The sequence below is a fragment of the Hydra viridissima genome, unplaced genomic scaffold, assembly GCF_058129835.1.
Source record: "Hydra viridissima isolate aposymbiotic clone 2 unplaced genomic scaffold, HvirCarnegie_v1 scaffold_5, whole genome shotgun sequence".
Lineage (NCBI taxonomy): Eukaryota > Metazoa > Cnidaria > Hydrozoa > Anthoathecata > Hydridae > Hydra > Hydra viridissima.
The window spans coordinates 8,152,377-8,174,296 of NW_028324304.1; the positions used below are offsets into that span (position 1 = coordinate 8,152,377).

A 21,920-nucleotide genomic window follows, 5' to 3' on the forward strand; every position below is an offset into this window, starting at 1 on the left:
AGTTTCATGTAGCATGTCCATGGAGGACGAAGAATGGTGAAAGTCTGTGGCAATTTTTCTAGCCTTAGCTATAAGATCATTCACAATTGTTTGCTGCTTAAAAAGCTCATCGGTTATACAAAGTTGAAGAGTGTGGATTACGCAACTTTGAGAATTTTTTTCTAAACCAGCTTCTTTTATGGCTATTTTTTAAAACATTTTCTAAACCAGCTTCTTTTATGGCTAATATTTCATATTAGCAGCATTATCTGAGAGGACAAAGTACACTTTGTTAGTTGGTATTTTCCATTCATTTAAAGAATCCTTTATAAATTTTGATATTTTTACACCTGTATGAGAGCCTGTTATTTTTTTAAGTTGAAGCACCGCTGTCATAGAATTAAACTCTGAGTTTATCCAGTGTGCTGGTAAAGAATAAAAGCTTAGAATATTGTGATCTGTAGTCCATCCGTCAGTGGTGAAACTCAAAAAATCTGCTTTTGCTAAACCATTCATAATTTGTATTTTCATTTTTTCATAGATTAGAGGAACAACTGTTTCGGCCATATGTTTTCTAGAGGGCATGGTATACCTAGGTTCAAGATGTATAATTAGTTTGCTAAATCCTTGATCTGTAACTAAAGAATATGGCTGAATGTCTACGCATATCATTTCTCCGATAAGCAGAGTTATTTTTTGAGCTCTTTGATCACTTGATGTCCATTTCTTATGCTTATTAATAATATCTTCAAGCTTAGGTTAATGTTTTTGGTCTAGAGTAACTGTAACACTATTGCTAAAGGAATCTTTGCTGTTATCATTCTCTTTACTGGTTGAAGTAGGTCCAATGACATAGCTATTTTTTTATGTGTTCATTTTTTTGAAACCATTTAGATCTTCTATTTTCTGAAAAACTTTTACATGTTTTGCTTTCATATGTCCTCTTAAATTGGATGTTGTCATTTTTTTGCCAGATGAGCCTCCTCTTGATATTTTCATTTTGCAAATTTTACAAATTGCCTTTGAACGATTTTTTTCATCAATATCAAAATAGTCACAGATTAGACTTTTAGTTGCTTTGCTCATTGTTGATTTGTTTTTAATTTATTATTATATCTAAGCTAAAAATGAAAATTCTATGTTAAAAATGAAAAGTCTTATTCCATTACGCGCCAGAAGCGTAGAATAAACACAGAATGAATTTGTATATAAATGTTTGAATTGATAACAAAATAATTAATAAGTTCTCTAGCAAAAGCAAGATAATGTTTCCTAAATTCACTGTCTTCATTTAGGAGAATCACGATTGCAGCATGCAATGTTAGAAAACGATTGTAAATTTCTTTGCTAACAACACCCTTTAAAACTAAGGGACCAGTGTATAAGATAAATTGTCTGAACTCTGTTATTTTCCACTGATCTAACTCTGAAAGGGAACGTGGTTGTTGAGCAAATTCAGATGGCATCATACCACAAAGCTTAATAGATAAACAGTATTTTTTTTATTTGGACATTTGAAAGTCTACAATGTTTTGGACCAGACTTTAAAAAAGTAAGTATGCGTCTTATTACACCAAGACAAACCATGTGCATATAATCCAAAATAAAATCAGAAGCACAAGATATTTTAAGTTTAGCTAAAGGAGTAAAAGATTTCTGATGATCAGTGTACTATAAGGAATTAAACTCCTCAGTTAATCTTGGAGTTGATGGGTTGTTATCAATAAAAACCACTCTATGTTCCTCATAAAATCCTTTAATTTGGCATCGTTTACAGGAGTAATATCCTGTATGACTTTGTATACATTTAAGAAAAGAGCGAGAAGGTGCATCACATATGAATGCTTTTAGTGTAAAATCAATTTTTTTATCATTATAGTATAAACCTTCACCAATTAATAATAAAGATTCTTTGAGAAAATCATTGAGAAAATCATCCAAGCAGTCTGGTTTACCATCACCACAGAAAAGTTCAATTATAAAAATATAGTTCTCTATTAGACCAACTATTGGCCATAATTGAAGATTAGAAGACTTGAAAAGAGGTAGCCCATCAACATTAATAGTAATAGATAACCCAGTACATTGAGATACATTTTTTAAATTCAAAAAATTATTTATGCCATCAGCAATAGTAAAGTACGCATAAATTCCACCACACTTCCTATCTACTGTAACAACTTTAGAGGGTTTTAAAAGGGTTCTTGCATCTTTTGGTAACTCTGAATGACAGTGTTTTTTAAGATTACTCAAAAGCTCGTTTAATTAGGTTTTGAGAAATTTTGCTTTTCGAAGACCACATTGCCAAATCTTCTGATAATGTTTCTGTTGTCAAAAGTGGTGCTGCATTACAAGATTCAAAATTCTCATAATTACAACTCGAAGACTTACTGTTTTCTCCGCATTCTTTAAAAACATTATTTAGGGCTTTACAAGGATATTTAGGTTCAGCCTGAGAAGCATTAAATTCAGGATTCAAATTCGATGTACTATCATTAATATCTCCATCTTCAAATATCATTATAAAATTCAACATACTTTTATTTAAGCGACGACGCTTCATTCGATTTTCGTTTTCCATAATGATACCTATATAAAACCTTTTGCTAGAATAATGATTAAGAGAATTAATATTGCTCGATATAAAACTTTATATGAAAAATTTCATATCTTTAAAAGACAAGAAGTTTATTCACGCCGAAAGTCTTTTTAAAAACGTCTTTAAGAAGACTAAAAGACGTCTTTTTGTTTGCTAGAATTATTCGAAAAATAAAGACGTCTTCTAGACGTCTTTCGAAAACGAGCAATTTTTCACGACGATTCAGTCTTTTAAAAGACATCTTGAAGATGTCTTCAAGACTTCATTAGAAGACAAGACCATTTAAAGACCTGAATAAGACGGTCTTAAGACGTCTTATGTTTGCTGGATGACTTGAATTAAAGATCGCTTTATGCATTCGCTCAAGTCGCACTTCACGTTTGAAGTTCGACTTCACCCAGTTTTAATTTTGTTCTCCAGATTATTTTCGGTTTTTTCTCGGCAATTTTCCGGTAAATGACATGAAAAAAGTAAAAATAAAGCAATGAAATATAACAGAAAATAGTAGTATAATTACTCGGGATTTGATTATATTTGGTATAGATTGGTACTTTGCAGGTGACACTTCCTTGTGTTGTTAATTAATATCACTATGTATACATTTTGTGCAAATCTAAAAGTTGTGCTGATGCGTCTTACAATAACGTTGCAAATCATACGAAGAATAATATCATACCTCTAATCATGGCCGCCGAGAGGGGGGGGGGGGGTGGACGGGGAAGATTCCCTGGGCCCCGTGTGTGTACAAAGAAATTTTTAAAAATAATTTTCAAAAGATTTAAATAGTTTTAACTTTTAAAAGGTTTAATTAATTTTTTTTTTAATTTTCAATGCCCAGAGTACGCTTCTTTTGGTCCTGGGCATAAAATAAATCATAATGAGGGCCCCTTCAGAAAACTTCCCCGGAGCCGAAATTTCTCTCGGCTGCTATGCCTTTAATTAAAAACGATGCATTTTGATTTCAGCAGCGTATAATGAATTTATGGCAAAAGGTGCAGAGCTTCATTCGCAACGGAAATACAAGACCACTTCCAAAAATGGCTCTTTTCACGTTATTTTTGTTAACGGTAGGAAGGCTTGCTAATTTTTTAATATTTTGAAAGGCTTTTTAACATTTTCCTTTGTAATGTTTGATACATTTCCAAGTATTTACAAAAAATAAAAACCAAATTCTTTATGGAAGTAGTATCATATTACTTTGTCACTAAAATGTGATGATGATGCGTTTTACTTTAGTTTGTCGATGACATGACAATGACGACTTTATTTTCTTATCTTCCAAAGCTTGTAAAGGTATACTTTAGACGCCATAATGGAATTTTAAATCTTTGTACCAGGTAAAGCGTTTGACCTAAAATTCAAAAATTGAAAACTCAAAATCTTTTAAATCTTCTCTTTATCTTCATTTGTCTCATAAGAATTTTTTTTTCTTTCAAAAAAACGGAAAAAACCTTTTTTTTATAAAACTTTTTCTTCTTTAGTGGTTTGGAACTGCAGAGATACAAACAGGTAATTTTTTGACTCTGAACTTCTAAGATGAAACATTTAACCAAAATTAAAAAAAAAAATTTGATATTTTTGTGTGCACTGCAGAAAAACTTCGATCTGACTTTTATAGTAACGAAAAGGAAAACCTTTCACTTTATTAAACAGTTTGTCGACATAATTCTAGTTAGTTTGGTGAATTTTTCATCTCAAACTTCACAAAAGCAAGTGTGTTTTCTTTTTTTACCTTAGCGAGATAATTGAGGAAGTGCCTTATTTAAAAAAAAAAATCAATATATTGACGCATTTTAGTTAACAATACACACCTGCCCGGAGAGCCTTAAAACATAAAAGTCATACTCAAAAAATAAAACCAATTGGGTTTGGTAGCCCACACATCCATGTTTCAAAAAATAAAAAAATTGAAATCATCTGCTTACGTCCAAGAAAAAAAATGACTTTGATTCTTCAGATTTTTTTGTTCCTTGCTTTATTGCCCGGAAAGCCTCAAACCACAAAAGACACACTCAAAAATAAGAAATAAATAATAAAACTGATAATACTATTATTGATATGCATAGTCTATACATAGAGGCTTTAAAAATAAAAAATTAAGCCATCAGTCAATGTGTAGGAAATCATTGTTACTTTGAACCTGTCAGTCATTTTGACCTTACTTTTAATGGAAACGATTTAAAGAAATCGTTTCCATTAAAAGTAAGGTCAAACCACCATTTTTTCTTTGAATTTGAATCATTTCTAAACTTAAAACACTGCTTCAAAATAAAAAAACTATTAAAATAGTGTCTATAATTAAACTTTGGCAAAGGCTGTTTCAAAATTCTAAATAATATAGGTTTTATTTACTGTGGGTTTTTTTTACAGGTTAAATAAATAAATATTTAAAAAGACTTAATCTCGTAAATGAATTTTTGAATCAGTTTAAATAAATCCATAGGTATTTTCTCATTTGATTTTTTTTGTCACAAACAATTATTCTGAAGTAGCAAGGTTTCAATGTTCATTAAAGATGCAACAGACATACTTCACCTAAATGTGCTTGCTATTGTATTCAACCACACATCTTTCAAGCCAATTTCCATATTGTGGATGTAATTTTGAATGTTTGTATCTTTGCCACTGAACAGAAAAATCGTGATGATGAGCTTCTAAAGATTGTTCACTGAAAGGACCAAGGGACTTTTTCTTCATTCTGATAAAATCATCAATGTGAAAAAAAAACGATGTGCACTTTTGGGGTCACACTTACAAATCCTAGACTTAAGAAAGATGTCGGAAATTCTTCAATTTTTTTTTCATATTCATTGTCAAGGACGTTTCCAAAGCAGACTCATACAACAGCACTGAATTTTTTGAATAGATTAATGATGGCCAAAACTAATGAATCTAGGTTCTCAAAGAGCTGATTTATCACTTCAATGTTTTTCAGGAGTTTTTAGCAATGATTGCCAGCAAATTGTCCGCCATGATATGGTAAGATTGTGATGTTAAGTCTTTTTGGCCACTCATCTGCTTCTGGCAATGTTTTTTTTAGTGCTTTAAACAAGTAATTTACTATCCCAATAAGCAGTTGAAGTTCCATTGGGGGAATTAGTTCGAAAATGAATTTGCTTGGATCAGCTTTTAGAAGTGGTTTATGGACAATATTGTTAAAAAACTTTGCCCTCCTAATGTCACCACCTTTTGAAAGAAAGTCTGTGTAACAATTTTGAAGATCAGACAGGGTCCTGAGCGCACCTTTTTCAACTAAGTTCTTTGCTTCACTATCACAGTATAGGCAGGGATGTGAGCTAGAGTGATATTGCAAGCCACATAAAATGTTAGCAACTTTCAAGTCGCAAGAGACCAGAAAGTCTACATTTCCAGGTTGAGCAAGCTCAATAAAGTTTTTGATGTTGCTGTAATTCTCATGTAGATCCTCTACAACTGCAATTAGAAATTGCTTTTTAACTCCACTTTCTTTTGGAGCTCAAGAGGTAACAATTTTTTTTGAAGGTGGACTGCTTGAATCATCTTCATCATTCATTCTTTGAAGACTTACTGTAAGCTTTAGGAAGTCTCCACCTCCATCAATCCCAACTTTTATGAGATGACCTGCTTGAAGTTGTCTCTTAAGTGAAATTTCTGCTAGAAAGTAAGAGAGATTTTTGCAGTGAACAACTGTGTACTCTTTGTGTGGCATTTTTTCGCCTGATGATGCAATTGTAGTTTTTGTAAAAAAATTTGCAAGTTGCAACCCTGCTTCATGAAAATTTGCTCAATAGTTTGGCTCAAAAAGAGACGATTTGGAAACCAAAATTAGCGTTGTTGAAATTTTTTTGACTCCATTACTAGACATGCCTGTAGCTTGCTGAATTTGCACCAGGTCTTGGGCACTTAACTTATACTTTTCTGCAGTTGTTGATTTTGAACAAGATGCTCCTTAAGACAAATTTTAAAAAACTTTGTAATGAAATGTAATCTTAGATCAGACAAAATAGGACCATTAAAAACAGGAAAGATTCAAAATTGAAGTTACCGAGGGTAACAGGTAATGGACGACCTCCCTCAGTCACTGACAGCCTGATTGTAATTCTGTTACAGAAAGTTCTAGAACATTTAATGACGTTAGGGATTTAATAGTTTTAATAGTTTTTAACAGTAAAAACCAAAGAATTGTAAATATGTGTTTGCGGTTATTGATGACAGTTTTTGAAGGATATTTTAGGAAAAGTGTAGGGTATAAATAAAGGAGAAAATTTGTAACAGAGAGTTTTAGTTAGGAGAGAAGATTATTGCTATTTAGTGATTTGTTGATTACAAGAAAAAACTACACTGATTGTCCCACCTGGTGATGATTCTTGACCTTTGATAGTTGCAGAGGCTATCTGTTCAAAAACTTTTTTGTTTTCTGTTGAAATTTCTCTAAGGTTTATATTCAAAGAAGTAGAGTTGTATTTATGAGGTAAGCCTTTCTCTAGTGGCGACAAACAATCTCAACATCATTTCAGGGGATTTGTGGGATTAGAAGTTGTAGAATTATCCAAAGGATGTTTTTCAGTCAGCTTTAGCTTACCAATTTGGCAAATCAGGTAGTTACAGTTGGAACCTCTTGTCACAGTTTTGACATTGATAGTTGTAAAGAGTAGGCAACTTCCCAGTGGGCATGCATCGTCCGCACGACGTCCCGTGGACGTCCGGCGGATGACTGTACGTCTTATGGACGTCCTACGGACGCCGTTCGGACGATGCATGTCCATTGGGTTGCCAGATACTCCTCTTTCAACTCTTCTAAGTTGGTTTCTACACGTTCCTCACATTCCAGTTGGAACTCTAGAGTCCAAAAAGTCAATGTCAGTTGCCAAAATGTTTTTTAATCTCTCAAAGTTTTTACCAGAAATTGATGAATTGCACTTTTTCATACATACAACACACACTGTTTTTCTACACTCTTCATGAGATTTGGCACTATTGGGCATTTTGAAAGAGTCAAAGTAAAGTTAAAACTGCAAAAAGTACTTGTTTGTGTTTTCATTTGATAAAGCACTAATTTTATTGTCAGCAACTAATAAAAAAATTTATGTTTTTACAGCTTCTTTATTTCACTATTAAATAAATATGTAACACTGTAACATTAAATACTAAGCAATAAAATGGACCTAGCTATTCAAAAAATATGGGCTTAAAAAACGTTTAAAACACTTGACTTTTAAAACAAAGCGAATTAGCAGGTAAAGATACCCCTAGGGTTTTTCAATTTAAAATGGATTAACAATAAAAGCAATCTAGTTTCATTTTGTTTATTTTATATGGTTACTTTTTATCAAATTTTAATTTTTCTAGTGATTATCTATCAAATTTTATTGGTATTCATAAATAAGTATCAACTTTTCTTCCTTATGCGTTTACGAAAGGAGCCAATAACATGAGAAAATTCAAAGTCATTTTTTTTTCTAGGACGTAGGCGGATGATTTTAATTTTTTTATTTTTTGAAACATGGATGTATGGGCTACCAAACCTAATTGGTTTTATTTTTTGAGCATGACTTTTATGTTTTGAGGCTCTCCAGGCAGGTGTGAATATTTAATGTGTTTTTAACAGTGCTGTTATTGACTTCGACTAAATCGACTAAAAGCTGACTAGTTAAAAGTCGAAATAAATCGACTTTGAAAAATCGAATAGTCGATTTAATTGACCATGGGTTTCCTTCTAATCGACTAAAGTTCGATTTAGTCGGGTAATCATCCTAACATCCTTATTTCTATTTTTTCACTTGATTTAAATTTTTCAACCTTTAATATTGTTATGATGCTGACCAATTAATAAAGAGATATTTTTATAAGTTGTTTATCTTGTAAAGATCAATTATTTATTAAGATTGAGCCATAAGCGTCTGCGTCTTGTTATTTTTTTATTCGAGACGAGACAAAAGCTTTGTCCCAATTAGCGATAAAAATCGAAACATTTTCAACTTTCAGTCGAAATCCGGGACGATACCGAGAAGAGACGACATGTCCCGGACAAAATAGGAGCTTTACAATTTCCTGGAATTTACATCTTTTTAACGGGATATAACGAGACATAACGAGACATACTAGTTAATCCTTAATGTGAAATTTAAATAATGAATATCTGGCACAATTACCATTATTTATTTCAACTGCTACTATTGATATTGTTTTACCATTTATATAAACATAGCTTTAGCAAAGTTAATGGTAGCAGCTGAAATCAGAGAAAAAAAAATTTTTTTAGGATCGTATTTAATTTTTTCCACTAAAATATCGTGCAAGAAGGTGATAAGTATGTGTCCAATGGCTAAGTTTCTGATCATTGAATACTGACCTCAGTTTATCGTTGAGGTCAGTATTCACTTCTAATGCAAGAGCTTGCTCTACACTCATATTTAAAGGAAAGGTTTTCCAAAGTGTCTTTAACTTTTTTGATCTATAAAACATTTCACTTTTTTTAAAAAGTGTAATTCTTGCAGAGAGTAGCAATAGAGCATAATGTTCAACACCTAGTTCTTTTATTTTTTTCTCTTTTCCTTTGTTCTCCAAGGACCACCCATTGTTTATGGAGTTTTCCAGAACCAAAATAGCTAATGGAAACCTTTGGTATTCTTTTTCTATAAAAGAATCATAATTTCTACCACATTGTTTTAGTTTTTTTCTTCACTTTTGAAATAAATCTATCTAAAGTAGCATTAATTTATGTTCTCTTTGCAAATTTCTTCAGTTTTATTTGATTTTGTTAAGTAAATCCTTTCATAATCCTAATTTATCCACTCAAACATTTTTGAGTACTTTATATAATTTTTCACTTTACACTGTTTAACATTTTATGTCATAGTTTCTTTGGCAATTATCACATTAAGTTTCCTATAATGCTTAAGTAAATAATGTTACTTATATATTACAGGAAATACTGAAGTTGTTAAGTAATACTATTTCAAATATGTAGTACTTCTCAAATAATAAATCATTATTAAAAAAAAAACATTTTAACAAATGTTTGATTGTCATTAGACTAAATGTCACAATTGAAACAACGATAAACCCAAGAGATATATACGCAAATATCTAAAAAGATATTTTCAAGAAAACTATTAGAAAAGTTTTTTTGTTTGTTTTACACAAAAAAAAGATGGCCTGAATAATTAAAATATTCTTCCTAAAGAATTTAAAAACAAACATTAAATTTTAAAAAATTTTAAAAAGTTTTATTATTATAATTATAATTAATACCTTCGTTAATCAAAAAAATAGTTAGGAATAAATTTGGTTTAAGAAGAAAATAAAACGGAAACCGATTTAAAACTTTTTGCACTTATTTTTTTATTTTTTTAATAACTTTTTCGTGTTTTTTTATTTCTTACTTTTGTACTTGTTTTTCTTCATGATTTTTCAACGCTGAACGAACGTTTACCAACATTTCACACTATTTTTTCCTTTACAACATAACTCTTCGAATATTAACTATGGATAAATTCTACTTTTTTTCTCTAACGCGATTTATACGATTTATGAACAACTTGGACTCTAAAATACTTGTGTGCAGAATGTATGGTTTACTGGCAGTATCTGTGGTGTAACGCATGTGGCGTATTATGCACGGACTCAAGCAAAAAAATATCTTTAGAAAATGTGAGGCTGAATCGAACTAAGAATAGGCATCAATAATTTTCATAATTAGTTACGAATTTTGTCCAGTAAAAGTGAATTCTGGCCCACTGTGCGTTGTGTTCCTCGTAAAAATATTTTTTTTACTTTTGCATACTTTCTATCTTGACCTTAATTTCTTTTACGTACTTAATGCCTCGTACGTTCCTTAATTTCGTTTACGTACTTAATGCCTCGTACGTTCCTTAATTTCTTTTACGTACTTAATGCCTCGTACGTTCCTTAATTTCTTTTACGTACTTAATGCCTCGTACGTTCCTTAATTTCTTTTACGTACTTAATGCCTCGTACGTTCCTCAATTTCTTTTAGGTACTTAATGCCTCGTACGTTCCTTAATTTCTTTTACGTACTTAATGCCTCGTACGTTCCTTAATTTCTTTTACGTACTTAATGCCTCGTACGTACCTTCATGTAATCAGAAAAATATGTTTCTTGAAACTATATTTGATATGTTGAAACAAGTCATACAAGTAAAAAACTCAAGTTCAAGATATACAAATGTCAATGAGTCCATAAAAACCATTGTTTTCCGCCATTTTCATTTATTTTGATATAATAAACAAATGTTAAAAAAAGGCGGAAGACAAGGTTTTTATGGGTACATTTGTATTTCTTCAATAACTCCCTATACCGCAGGTGACCGCAGCAATCCCTTTCATATTCTAAAAGTTGAAGTGTTAATTAACTGAAAAAAAATACATCTCCTTAGAACTCGGTGGAACATTTTTTTTTAGCTGGTATTTAAAACAAAAAAGTATTTTATTTTAGAAAATTCTTCTAATTTGAACCAAAAAAATCAGATTGCAATTTTTTTATTCAATATATTTGAAATATATAAAGTTAAAAGATTATCTTAAAAGTAAATACAAACTTAATTTAGATTAAAAGGTTTCCATTTTTACTAAATAAAAATCTCTCATTTTTTAGATTTCTTTGAAACTAATATTAAAATTTTTAACTTCTTTTAACCATAAAATATAAAATATAAGTTTTATGAAAAAACTGTTTTTACTTTTTAAATAAATGATCATTCTTATTTAATATTATTTAAAAAAGGGCACTATATTTACAAAAAAGATGTGAGGGGTTTATAACCGTTTTTTTGTTGTTTTGAGTCACTGTGCGTCATTTCTGGCTGGCAAAATAAACTTGGTTGGCAAAAACTCTTTTTCACTGCGAAAGCGCGAGTTAGATATCTAGTTAATATAATTGATCTGTCTTGTAACGTTTTATAATTATCCGGGACACAGTTTTTAAATTCCGAGACAAAATTTATTTCCCGATTTATAACTTTATTCCGGGACAACCTTTTCTTTTGTCTCGTTATTTTTTTCCGAGAAATTTCTCGTCTCGTTACAGTTGTCCCGGTTCATTTCGAGAAATCGGTTCCGAGACGCAGACGCTTATTGAGCCATGCATAAGAATATCACTTATAGCGGTTTTTAAATTAAACCAAAATATCTAAACATTGAATCTAATTTGCAGTATCGCATAAACTTAACTCTTAGCTTTCTGTATGTAGCACCGCTTCATTAATATTTCCTTTTTCTCATTATAGTAACCAGTTGATGCTTTTAAAACGAAATGTTAAGTAATAAGTTATGACACTCAGTTAAAGATGCGAAAAAGTTTTAATAATCTGCTACCCCAAAAAAAGTTTAGCCGCCCCATCTGTCCCCACCCATCTACGTCACTTTTTTTGTTATTAGTTAAGCTTTTGTTAATTTTTTGCTTTAATTGTTGTAAAAAATAATTTAAAATGCTTATCTGTGTTTTTTTTCTTCTCTACTTTGTGATTGTAATTTTGTTTGTTTATTCGATTTTTAATTCATCTAATAGATAAGATGAATTAAAAATGAACAAAGAAAATGCTCTTGATATAACAAAAGCATGTGTTATTATGACAGTATTACATACGACCTGGTTTCTTTGTTTACTCTCTTGAAGTTCTATTTTTTTCATAGCATCTAAAAAATAAATTGTCAAGCAACATTAAAGTATATGATAATAATAAATTTTTTTTATTAAAATGTTGCAACTAAATCAACTTTATTAAGTATATGATACTAATAAATTTTTTTATTAAAATATTTTAACTGAATCGATTTCTCGTCGAATAATTTCAAAGTCGTAACAACACTGGTTTTTAAGTAGTTTTCGCGCTCCTTTACAGATGTTACCTCCATCAAAGATAATAAGCTCTCGTCTAGCAGCTCCAAGAGCATAAGCGTGCATCTAAGCGTGCATCAAATCAGAACCACCATTAGGCTGCAATAAAAATTTTTTTATAAAAGTATAAAAAGCATAAAAGTATAAATGTTCTTATAATTTTTACACTCATTTATTTTTTGATATTATTTGTCTAGGATATTCTGCCGGAATTTTAGCCTCTTCTTTGTACTTATCACGCATATTTAGCAGGTAATTCAACTTTCTTACAATAACAAACTGGAAAGCCATTCCTGTGAAAGTAAGTTATTCCGATTCTTTTTTTTTTTTTTTTTCTTTTTTTAGTTGTATTTGGGGTTACATCGCTGATCATAAAGGAAGAAAATTTGCTTTACTCGCAACAACAAGCGGTTTGATGCTAGCCACTCTCGCCTTTGGATTTAGTACCGATTTTGCCTGGGCATTAGTTTGCAGATCTTTGCAAGGATCTTTTATGGGTTTGTTATTTATAAGTATTTCTGTTAACGCATTTTCCTGCGAAATGGAATTAGGCGCACCTAGAAAGAGGCGCACCTAATTTTGTTTTCGAAAATGTGTTGTCATGGCATTTAAAATATTTCTATATAAAATTATTTTTCAGGTCTTATTGTTATAAGTAAAGCGATCCTACGTGACGTATGCGACGAAACAAATATTGCATTAGCAATGTCCATTATGTTTACCGGCTATACAACAGGAGGAATGATTGGGCCCGGAATGGCAGGTTTACAACTATTTAAGTTGTAGCTAAAAAAAGGCGAAACTTGGTTCAACTTTTAATAGATTTCTTCATTTAGATTTTTTTATCTTTTAAGGTTATGTCGCTTTTCCAACAGATCTTTATCCCAACACTTTTCCTAAAGGTAAGGAGTTTTGTCACGTGACATTTTATCGCGGAAAAAAGTATATCGTACATTTTTGAAAAACTTCGTCCAAAAAACGCAACAAACGATTTTATGTAGGTGTCGAAGAATGAAAACCCAGCCATGAAAATAAATAGTATATACCTATATATAATGTTGTTTTTTTTAGAAAAGGTTGCACTACAGTTATTTTTTTGGGGACGTCGTTTTGTTTTAGAATTGATAAAGCTATTTAATTTTAAATGTTTTAGTTTTGTTTATATACAAGTAAATTAAGTTAACTCTTTCGTCCCACTTAAAAACAGATTTTGCAACTATTTATTTATTATGTCAATCAGTCTTTTTTATTTTTTTTTTTGGTAGTCTAATTGGGTGGGTTTATACAAATAATGCTCTCTTACTCTACTTGAAGTGTTTAATATTGTTTTTATCAATTATTCCTCTTTCTGTTCTTTTTTTTTTTATACGAATATCTCTTCTTTATTTAAAACGGCTAAAATCTACTGGTTATTGTTCTTTGATTAATATTTCTTCTGACTTCTGTTTAATTCCACTTCTTTTTCTCTTTTCTTCATAAAACTTCTTGTTTATTCCAATATTTTTCAATCACAAAAATTCTCTCTCTCTCTAAGATTCTTCTTAAAAACTTTCTTAAAACTCTCTTTTACTTCTCTTTAAAACTCCATCTTCTTCCTTCGTCTCCCTTCTTTCTGTAAAACTCTATTTTTTTTGAGCTTTTATAGTTTTGGGTTGTTTTCGGTTGCGATACCAATGCATCATTTATTTATGCATCATTTATTTATTTGGCCGGTTGCTGAGACTCCGTGTTTACGTCTTTTCCCAGTTGTTTTTTTTAGCTTTTCTTCTTTCCATTTTATCATTTACTTACATAACAGGTGGATCAATCACCATGTGTAAGTCTCCAGTCGTTGTTTTTAACTTCTTTTCGCTTGATTATTTATTTGCATGGCAGGTTGAATTAGTCTCAGTGTGTGTAGGTCTTTTCGTAGTTGTTGTTTTTAATTTAATTCTTTTTGCTTTATCATTTATTTATACGAAGGGTTGACGAGTCATCTTGCGTACCTCTCATATTTTTGTATACCATAAATGTTTATCATATATTGATAATGATAATGGTTCAAATTAAAAATGAATTTCGTTCAATTAAATTATTTTATTTCTAGATGGGTTTTTCTTTAAATTTGCAATTTTTCTGCCTAACTTTATTATTACTGGAGGATTTCTACTTTGCATCATCATCGCCTATAAATATATCCCTTCAGATAAGTAAGTTTTTCCATTATGTTATTAAACTTGAAAAAAAATTAAAAAGAATATGTTGTGAAATTCATGACAACATCTTTTTCAAACCGAAATTATATCTTTCACTGTCGTGTTTTCTTTCGGTAGGAAGTATTTCAAAATAGAAGACTTAAAGTCGAATCCTGATCATTGCATCATCAACAACAATAAGTCGAATCCTGATCTTTGCACCATCAACAACAATAAGCAAAGTAACAACACAGTTACTTACACTAAGACTGCATGGATTGAAGTTGAACACCCGGATAAAGTAAAACTCTTAAATTATAAGACAATAACGCCCTGGTACAAAGTACTTCAGAATTATATTAAAAACTTAAGCGTATTAAAGTTGCTAAGGTAATGCTAGCTCTTTTGGTAACGGACAGTAGATGGTACAATCATATAAAAATAAAGATTTAATTTTTCTTTAAGAACAAAAGACTGCTTTTATGCTGTCATCTTGTATGGAACATATTCAATTGTAGCCATTGGATTTACTGAAATGTTTTCTATGTATGCTGCCACCTTAGAACAATACAGTTTGTGTTTGACTTTTTTACGCTAAATTGTTAATATACACTTTTTTAATAATAAAAATATTATTTAATAATAATTCGTTCATAAATTTTACTTAGATGGATTGGCCATGTTACCAAATGATATTGGGACGTTGTTTTTGGTGACATCTGTATTGACATTTTTCCTGCAAATATTTGTTTCGCCTAAGGTAACTTGTTCTTACAGTTACTAAAATCACCCAATACCTTTAGTATATAAAATTTATGCAGCTATGCTATTGTTTATGCTAATATAATATTTATGCAATTAATTTAAGCAGTTAATTAATTTTTGCAACTGTGCAAATATTTATCGAAGCACAATCAATCAATTGATATGCAACGTCAAATTAAACGTTTGTTTATGAATAATTTATGTAAAATTTATTCTTTTTCATTTAGTTTTTGAATACATTTGGAGCCAAAAAAGTAAGTATTGGACCTACATGTGAAACTAATAGCAAAAACAAGGTTCAGTATTTTGACCTCCTCAAATAACTTAATGATATATTTCCTTTAAGACATTTTGTGGGTGTTCATTATTATTCGCTGTAGTATTATCGCTAACTCCGGTAGTTGGCAACATTAAACACAAGTGAGTTTACACGCTGCTAATTTGTTTTTATATTTCAATATATTTATGGAAGAAGGATAAAAGTATATCTATCCAAAGAGTTTCCATTTCGTTTAAACTTCAATTACATAAAATCTTGCGACTTAAAACTAAATTTTATTCAATATCAAAAAAACTGTTTTAGCTACCTGTCTGTCTACCTGCCTTTTGCTTCCCGTACGTTAACATAATCTTTTTCTCTTTTAATGCCTTCTTTGACGAGCCTAAGTATCTTTGTTAATTCTTTCTTTTACCTAAGCTTGATAATCAACATCTTCATTCATTTTGTTTAAAAGCTCGTTTTAATTAGTTTACTTTAACAAATATTTAAACTTTTTAAGAGCAAGGTTGTATGAGCTAAGCACTTTATATAATTTATCTTTCAAAAATACAGAACAGCTCGTTGGTTGACATTATTGGCGCTTCGAATAACGATCGGCTTTGTGAACAACTGCTGTATGATCGCCGTTAACATGTTCATTAACAACTCAGTTCTTGCTGAAAATGTAGGCCTAGCTAACGGATTGGGAATGTCATCTTCGTCATTAGGGAGGTTAGAAAAAATGCGGTTTGTATTAAACAAATTATCAATCAAGTATTATAACTATTAAAATTTATAATTTTCTTCTCAAATAACTGAATGATAAATTTCCTTTAAGACAAATATTATAACTATTAATATCTTTGATTTTGTTTTTACGATGCTGTAGATTTAGATATTCTACGTATTCTCATCATTAAAAACAAGTTGATATAAAATCTCAACTCTTTGGTTTCAGAACAATTGCACCAATTTGCTTTGGAAAGATTTATACGTGGTCTCTCGGTAACATTAATTCACCTAACTACAATCAACAAAAGTTAAACTTTCCGTTCAACCAATATTTTGTCTTCTTTTTAATGTCCGTATTGAGTGTTCTAAACTCAACATTCGTATATTTCTTTCCCGACACGTTGAACAGCAACAAGCGTTGAATAGCGAGTCGATTGCGATAAATAGTTCTATAGCGAAAAAGCGAACTTTTCATGAAGAAAAATTTAAAAACGTTTTGAGTAAAATAATGTAAATACTGTTTGTTTTATAGCCTACTTTACACACGGCTGGGTATGTTGCATCATAGTCTATAGAAATATACCCTGGGGCCAATGCTATAAACAATTCGAAGTTTTTTTCGAGAAAAAAAATCTTTCGTAAAAACGAAATTTTTCACGTACGAAAAAAAGTTCGTAATCTCGAAGAATTTATCGCTGTTTGTATTTTTTTCGCCCATTGCTATAAAGCATAAAACGTAAACGTCACTGAAATTCACGAACTTTTTTTATCCGTAATATATAGTAGTAATATAATAGTAATTTTTATTGTAACTTATTTATTAGGCCTACTTAATGAATTTAATTAGTCATTAAGTATGCTGTGCTGTCTATTCTATTTTTATGAATATTTTTAAATTCTAGTATTTGGTGTTTAAAAAATCTGTGTAAAATTAAAGTAGAAACATGAATTTAATTTTTTCGGATGAAGACTTAGATTTCGAAGTTGCAGAAAATGAGCTTCGCCACCGATTGCCTCGAGAGGTTGGTGTTTAAAACATTACTTAAAATTACTATATATATATATATATATTTTTAATGATTTCTTATCGAACAAAATCAGAAATCATACTAAATAGGCGCAGAAATTATATTTTTGTTTTGTTTTTCAATATCATTTTAGTTTAATGGTCGCTTTTTTAACGAAGATGTTTCTGACAACGTTTTTCGAGAGCAGTATCGAGTCCCAAGAGCTGTATTAGATTTTTTAGAAACTAGGCTTAAAGATGATTTGCAACATTATACTAAGCGAAATAAAAGCATTTCAGTACTTTTCCAAATAATGGTATTTCTTCATTTTATTGGCACAAATATTTTTTTTCATGTTCTCAGAGACTGTCATGGAATCTTTACCAACACAATTTATAGTATTATACAGTGTAGGAGAAGCTATTTTCAATGTTAGTGTATTAAGTTAATAAAACTATTGGAAGTTTTACAATGTCATATAAAGTTGCTTATTATTTTTATTTTAGTGTGAAAATTAAAAACTAAGTTTAGTAAAGAGAAAAATTGTTATCTTATAAGATTAGATTCGACAAGAGATCATAAAATGGCCGAATGATTGCTCCACTCTTCCACAAAAGTTTATGGAAATCGGAGGTTTTCCGTGCGTATGTGGTGTTCTGGATGGGTCTCATATACTCCTTTCTAACCCTCCTCAAGCAGATGAAGATTCTCTAATCAATCGCCATCATGTCCATAGCATAAATGCAATGGCAGTATGTGGACCCGACACGTCCATATTTTATGCATCGACCAACAGTCCAGGAAGGTGGCATGATGCACATGTAAGCCTGTCACTAAGTTATATTTTACAACTGTTAGTTCACTAATGCTGGGTATTCAACTAGTACGTGACATTCTTCGGTATGTTCATATTGAACATACTATTTGAACTATTATGATTGCTAATTAAAATGTAACTTAGACTAACTAATATAATGTATTATAATGTAACTTACAGTAAATTTAAATATTGTGATTTTACTACTATTAGGTTCTAAGAAATTGTAACCTATGGAACAAGTTTGAAATTGGAGAGCTTCCATTTAATGGAGCTGTAATTTTGGCTGACTCTGCGTACCCATGTCGAGAATGGTTAATTCCACCTTTTCCTGGTGATCCAGACGGAGCTCAAAAACGTTTCAACAAAGCACAGAGAAAAACTAGAAACATAATTGAGCGATGTTTTGGCATTGTCAAAAACAGGTTTTATGCTTTGAAAACTGGAATTCGTTTGCATAAGGTCGAAGATGCCTCTAAGCTTATCATGTGTGGATTTGTTATCCATAACTTGTGTATTCAACATGGAGACAACGGTAATGACTTTGAAGAACGCGAAGAAGAACAAGCTGATGAAAATCTAGCTCAAGAAAATCAGAATGATGGAGCTTTGAATAGACGATTACAGCTACTTAACTACTTTACTTAAAAGTATTGTTTAAAAATTCATATACAATTTGCTCTAGAGCATAGGATCTATCAAAATAGTTTGGACATGGATCATAGATTTGTGCCTAAATTAGTTGAATTAAAATTGGAAAAAAATTCACACAATGACTTTTTAATAAATGCAAGAAATTTTTATAAAATATTAGACCATAAAAATATATGTTTATATCTGTTTTTATATAGTATGTGTATTTTGTTTTTTTATAGAACACGCTTAAAAAAAAATTAGGAGATTTGTTAGCTTTTGTTGTTAGGAGCAATTCTTATTAAGAGTATTTTAAAAAGGTAAAAAATGCTTAATAGCATAAAATTAAGATATGATCGTATTAATATTAAACTAGATTACAAAATAAATTTAAAATATGAAAGATATTGTTTTGTTTAAATTTTAAAATCAACCACTAGCCAATGCAATACCTTATATATAGTTATATATAGTTGTGATGCTTGTATCTATTTCACATCGCAACAGCATTGGTCTTAATGTTTGTGTGAAGTTTTACAGAACTTATTACTGTAAGGTAATGGTGATAAAAAAAATGAAATAACAAGAACAATTTCAGGTTGAAGTTATATTTTTATTGTTACTAAAAAATGTAATTGGTCATGGCTTTACAGTTAAATACCTTCAAGGTGAATGTTTAAATATAGTTATACAACATTTTTCGAAATTTAACATAAAATTATGATGTAGCTCTTCTCTTAATGCTCAAGAATTTCCTCCTAAAACAAAAAAAATTTGTTAATGATAAAGTTATACTAAATACAAGCTACAAGTTATACTAAATACAAAAAATTTGTTAATGATAAAGTCATACTAAATATTATTACAAATTAATTTTAAAATACCATTTCTGTATTTACAAAATGTTGCTGGTTTGAAGGTTGCAATTTCTCATTCATTAGCTTTGTTGCTGTTGTGTAATATATTGTTAAAGCCTTTTCTTTTCGAATTTGCTGTTGTCTGAGAGCAACGTCCAATTTCAGAAGTTTTACTCTTAATTCTTGTTCTTTTTTTAATCTTTCTTTTTCTAACCGTAAAACACTTACTTTCAATTTTTTAAAACTTCCATCTACCAGGAGACTTTCTCTAGCTTGTTTTCTTTTTAATTTTTTTAATGCCCCCCCTTGATGGTTTATTTTGAATTGAATCTAAAATTTAATTCTAGGTGTCAAAACAAGATCAGTTAACTAAAATAATAAGAAAAGTGGTTTAGATTCCTTTAAAAATAAGAAGTTTTTAATGGTTTTGGAAATACTAGTTGTGTAAAAATTAAGCACAAATTGATGTTGTCTGTTATATAATTATAAGTCTAAAACCTACAATTAACTAAATTAAACAACTGAGATTTAAAAAAAATTAATTTATAAATTGCATTACCTTGAAGTATCTGACAACTGTCACTAACAAGAGTGGTATTGTCTAAATTAGGGGAGGACATACAATCAAATCTTGCATCTAATATAAACAATCAATTAACTCTATAAACTATAGAAATAGAAATAGAATATATATATATATATATATATATATATATATATATATATATATATATATATATATATATATATATATATATATATATATATATATATATATATATGTATTTTATAACACAACTAGTCTTAACCAACAAAGAAAAATATACCAGACATAGACGAAATAAAAGAAGCTGTATCAGAAGATTGTTTCAAAGTAAAGTTTACTTCTTTACTTGATGAAGAAAGGGTGGCAGTGGGAGTGGAAAGTTGGTTGGGAGTGGATGACAATGCATCATCTGTTGTACAAAAAGAGATATTAAAATCAGGAACATCGATTCCAGATACATTTATTGACTTCCTGTTAATAATGTCTAAAACAACATTATCTAATTCTGTTAGTTGTCTCCCTGCAGCACCTTAAAAAAAAAAATTATATATATATATATTTGTATATATAATATATATATACAAAAATATTTAATTATATATATATATATATATATATATATATATATATATATATATAACAAAACTATAGCTGTTTTTAGACTCTTAGCAAAATTTTGCATTGTAGCTCTTCGCAAATAATCCCACTCTCTACTACGTAGCTGGTTGATATCTTCAATTTTTGCCCCTAAACTATTTAAATGTGACATTATGTCTTCCCAAATTCTATTTCTATGCCTCATAGTAATAGATGGACCTAAAAGTAGATGAAATAAATAATCAATATATAGTATAATATAGTCTTATATAGTAAAATACTAAATATTCTATAATAATATATTATTTTATAATAGGAATCATACCTAAAAAAGCTTACCTATATATATATATATATATATATATATATATATATATATATATATATATATATATATATATATATATATATATATATATATATATATATATAAAATATAATGCAATTATACATATTTTTATTTAAATAGTTTGCTAATTAAAACATACCAAGCTTCCCAAGAAGAACCTCTTTGTTTTCTCTAATCTTTATTGCTAGTATCATTTTAAGTTCTTTAGACAGCATTTTATTTTGTTGTGTATTTGTGTATTATTTTGTTGTGTATTTGTGTATTATATGGCATATTTGTTGACTATTTATACTTTTCTTTAGTCAAACATTATGAAAAATTTGTTTAACCAAAATTACTATCGAAAACCTAACAAGGAAAAACAACAAGGAACTGAATAATCGATTAAATGCAGATTTTAAGTAATTAGTTTATTATGGAGTTACCAAAATCCTTTTCAGTTTTATCTATAAAATATCTACATAAAAACACAAACAAAGAATGTTCAATGATTTTGAAGCGCTAACGTTGTTCCAGCAATGGCCGCCAAAAATCACGAAGAAAATATCTAAAATTGAGATCAAAAATCTATCTGAAGTTTTTTTTCGAAAAAACGCATTTTTTATCTGAAAAGGCGATTCCCTTGTTCGTTTATAGCATTGGATTTAAAAACGAAGTTTTTATCTTAAAAACGGAATTTTTTGAATGTTTATAGCAATGGACTTTTTTTTTCTTCGCTTTTTACGGTAAAAACTTCGTGTTTTACGGAAAAAACCTCGTTTTTTATG

General features: G+C 29.8%; 1 protein-coding gene, 1 long non-coding RNA gene and 1 pseudogene across 8 annotated transcripts in view; 1 reads left to right on the forward strand and 2 right to left on the reverse strand.

Annotated features, from left to right (window-relative positions):
- Nucleotides 1-16,830, forward strand: part of LOC145189003 (uncharacterized) — a 28,139-nt gene extending 11,309 nt beyond the window's left edge. Inside the window, exons 3-17 of one of the 3 annotated variants that reach the window (XM_090087743.1) lie at nt 3,544-3,645; nt 3,815-3,871; nt 4,060-4,087; nt 12,614-12,668; nt 12,762-12,913; nt 13,057-13,179; nt 13,271-13,318; nt 14,503-14,605; nt 14,729-14,980; nt 15,056-15,162; nt 15,259-15,350; nt 15,583-15,609; nt 15,702-15,775; nt 16,188-16,361; nt 16,573-16,830. In XM_090087743.1, the coding sequence (XP_089943869.1) occupies nt 3,553-3,645; nt 3,815-3,871; nt 4,060-4,087; nt 12,614-12,668; nt 12,762-12,913; nt 13,057-13,179; nt 13,271-13,318; nt 14,503-14,605; nt 14,729-14,980; nt 15,056-15,162; nt 15,259-15,350; nt 15,583-15,609; nt 15,702-15,775; nt 16,188-16,361; nt 16,573-16,768 (1,581 nt within the window). In that variant the 5' untranslated portion in view covers nt 3,544-3,552 and the 3' untranslated portion in view covers nt 16,769-16,830. Of the gene's footprint in view, nt 1-3,543; nt 3,646-3,814; nt 3,872-4,059; nt 4,088-12,613; nt 12,669-12,761; nt 12,914-13,056; nt 13,180-13,270; nt 13,319-14,502; nt 14,606-14,728; nt 14,981-15,055; nt 15,163-15,258; nt 16,362-16,572 lie in introns of those variants that run through there. The other 2 variants (XR_016452560.1, XM_090087744.1) reach the window with 2 other exon arrangements.
- LOC149888409 (zinc finger BED domain-containing protein 4-like) lies at nt 223-1,247 on the reverse strand (annotated as a pseudogene).
- A 2,565-nt stretch (nt 16,831-19,395) lies between the features above and the next one.
- LOC145187063 (uncharacterized) lies at nt 19,396-21,837 on the reverse strand. Of its 5 annotated transcripts, none has more exons than XR_016452564.1 (5): nt 21,293-21,837; nt 20,546-21,023; nt 20,220-20,297; nt 19,688-19,990; nt 19,396-19,561 (listed from the first exon to the last, which is right to left on the reverse strand). It is a non-coding gene; the product is annotated as an uncharacterized LOC145187063 (long non-coding RNA). The 5 variants fall into 5 exon arrangements; XR_016452561.1 differs by having other exon boundaries at nt 20,488-21,023; nt 21,293-21,834; XR_016452562.1 differs by having other exon boundaries at nt 20,220-20,261; nt 20,488-21,023; nt 21,293-21,833.
- Between the last annotated feature and the right edge of the window lie 83 nt (nt 21,838-21,920).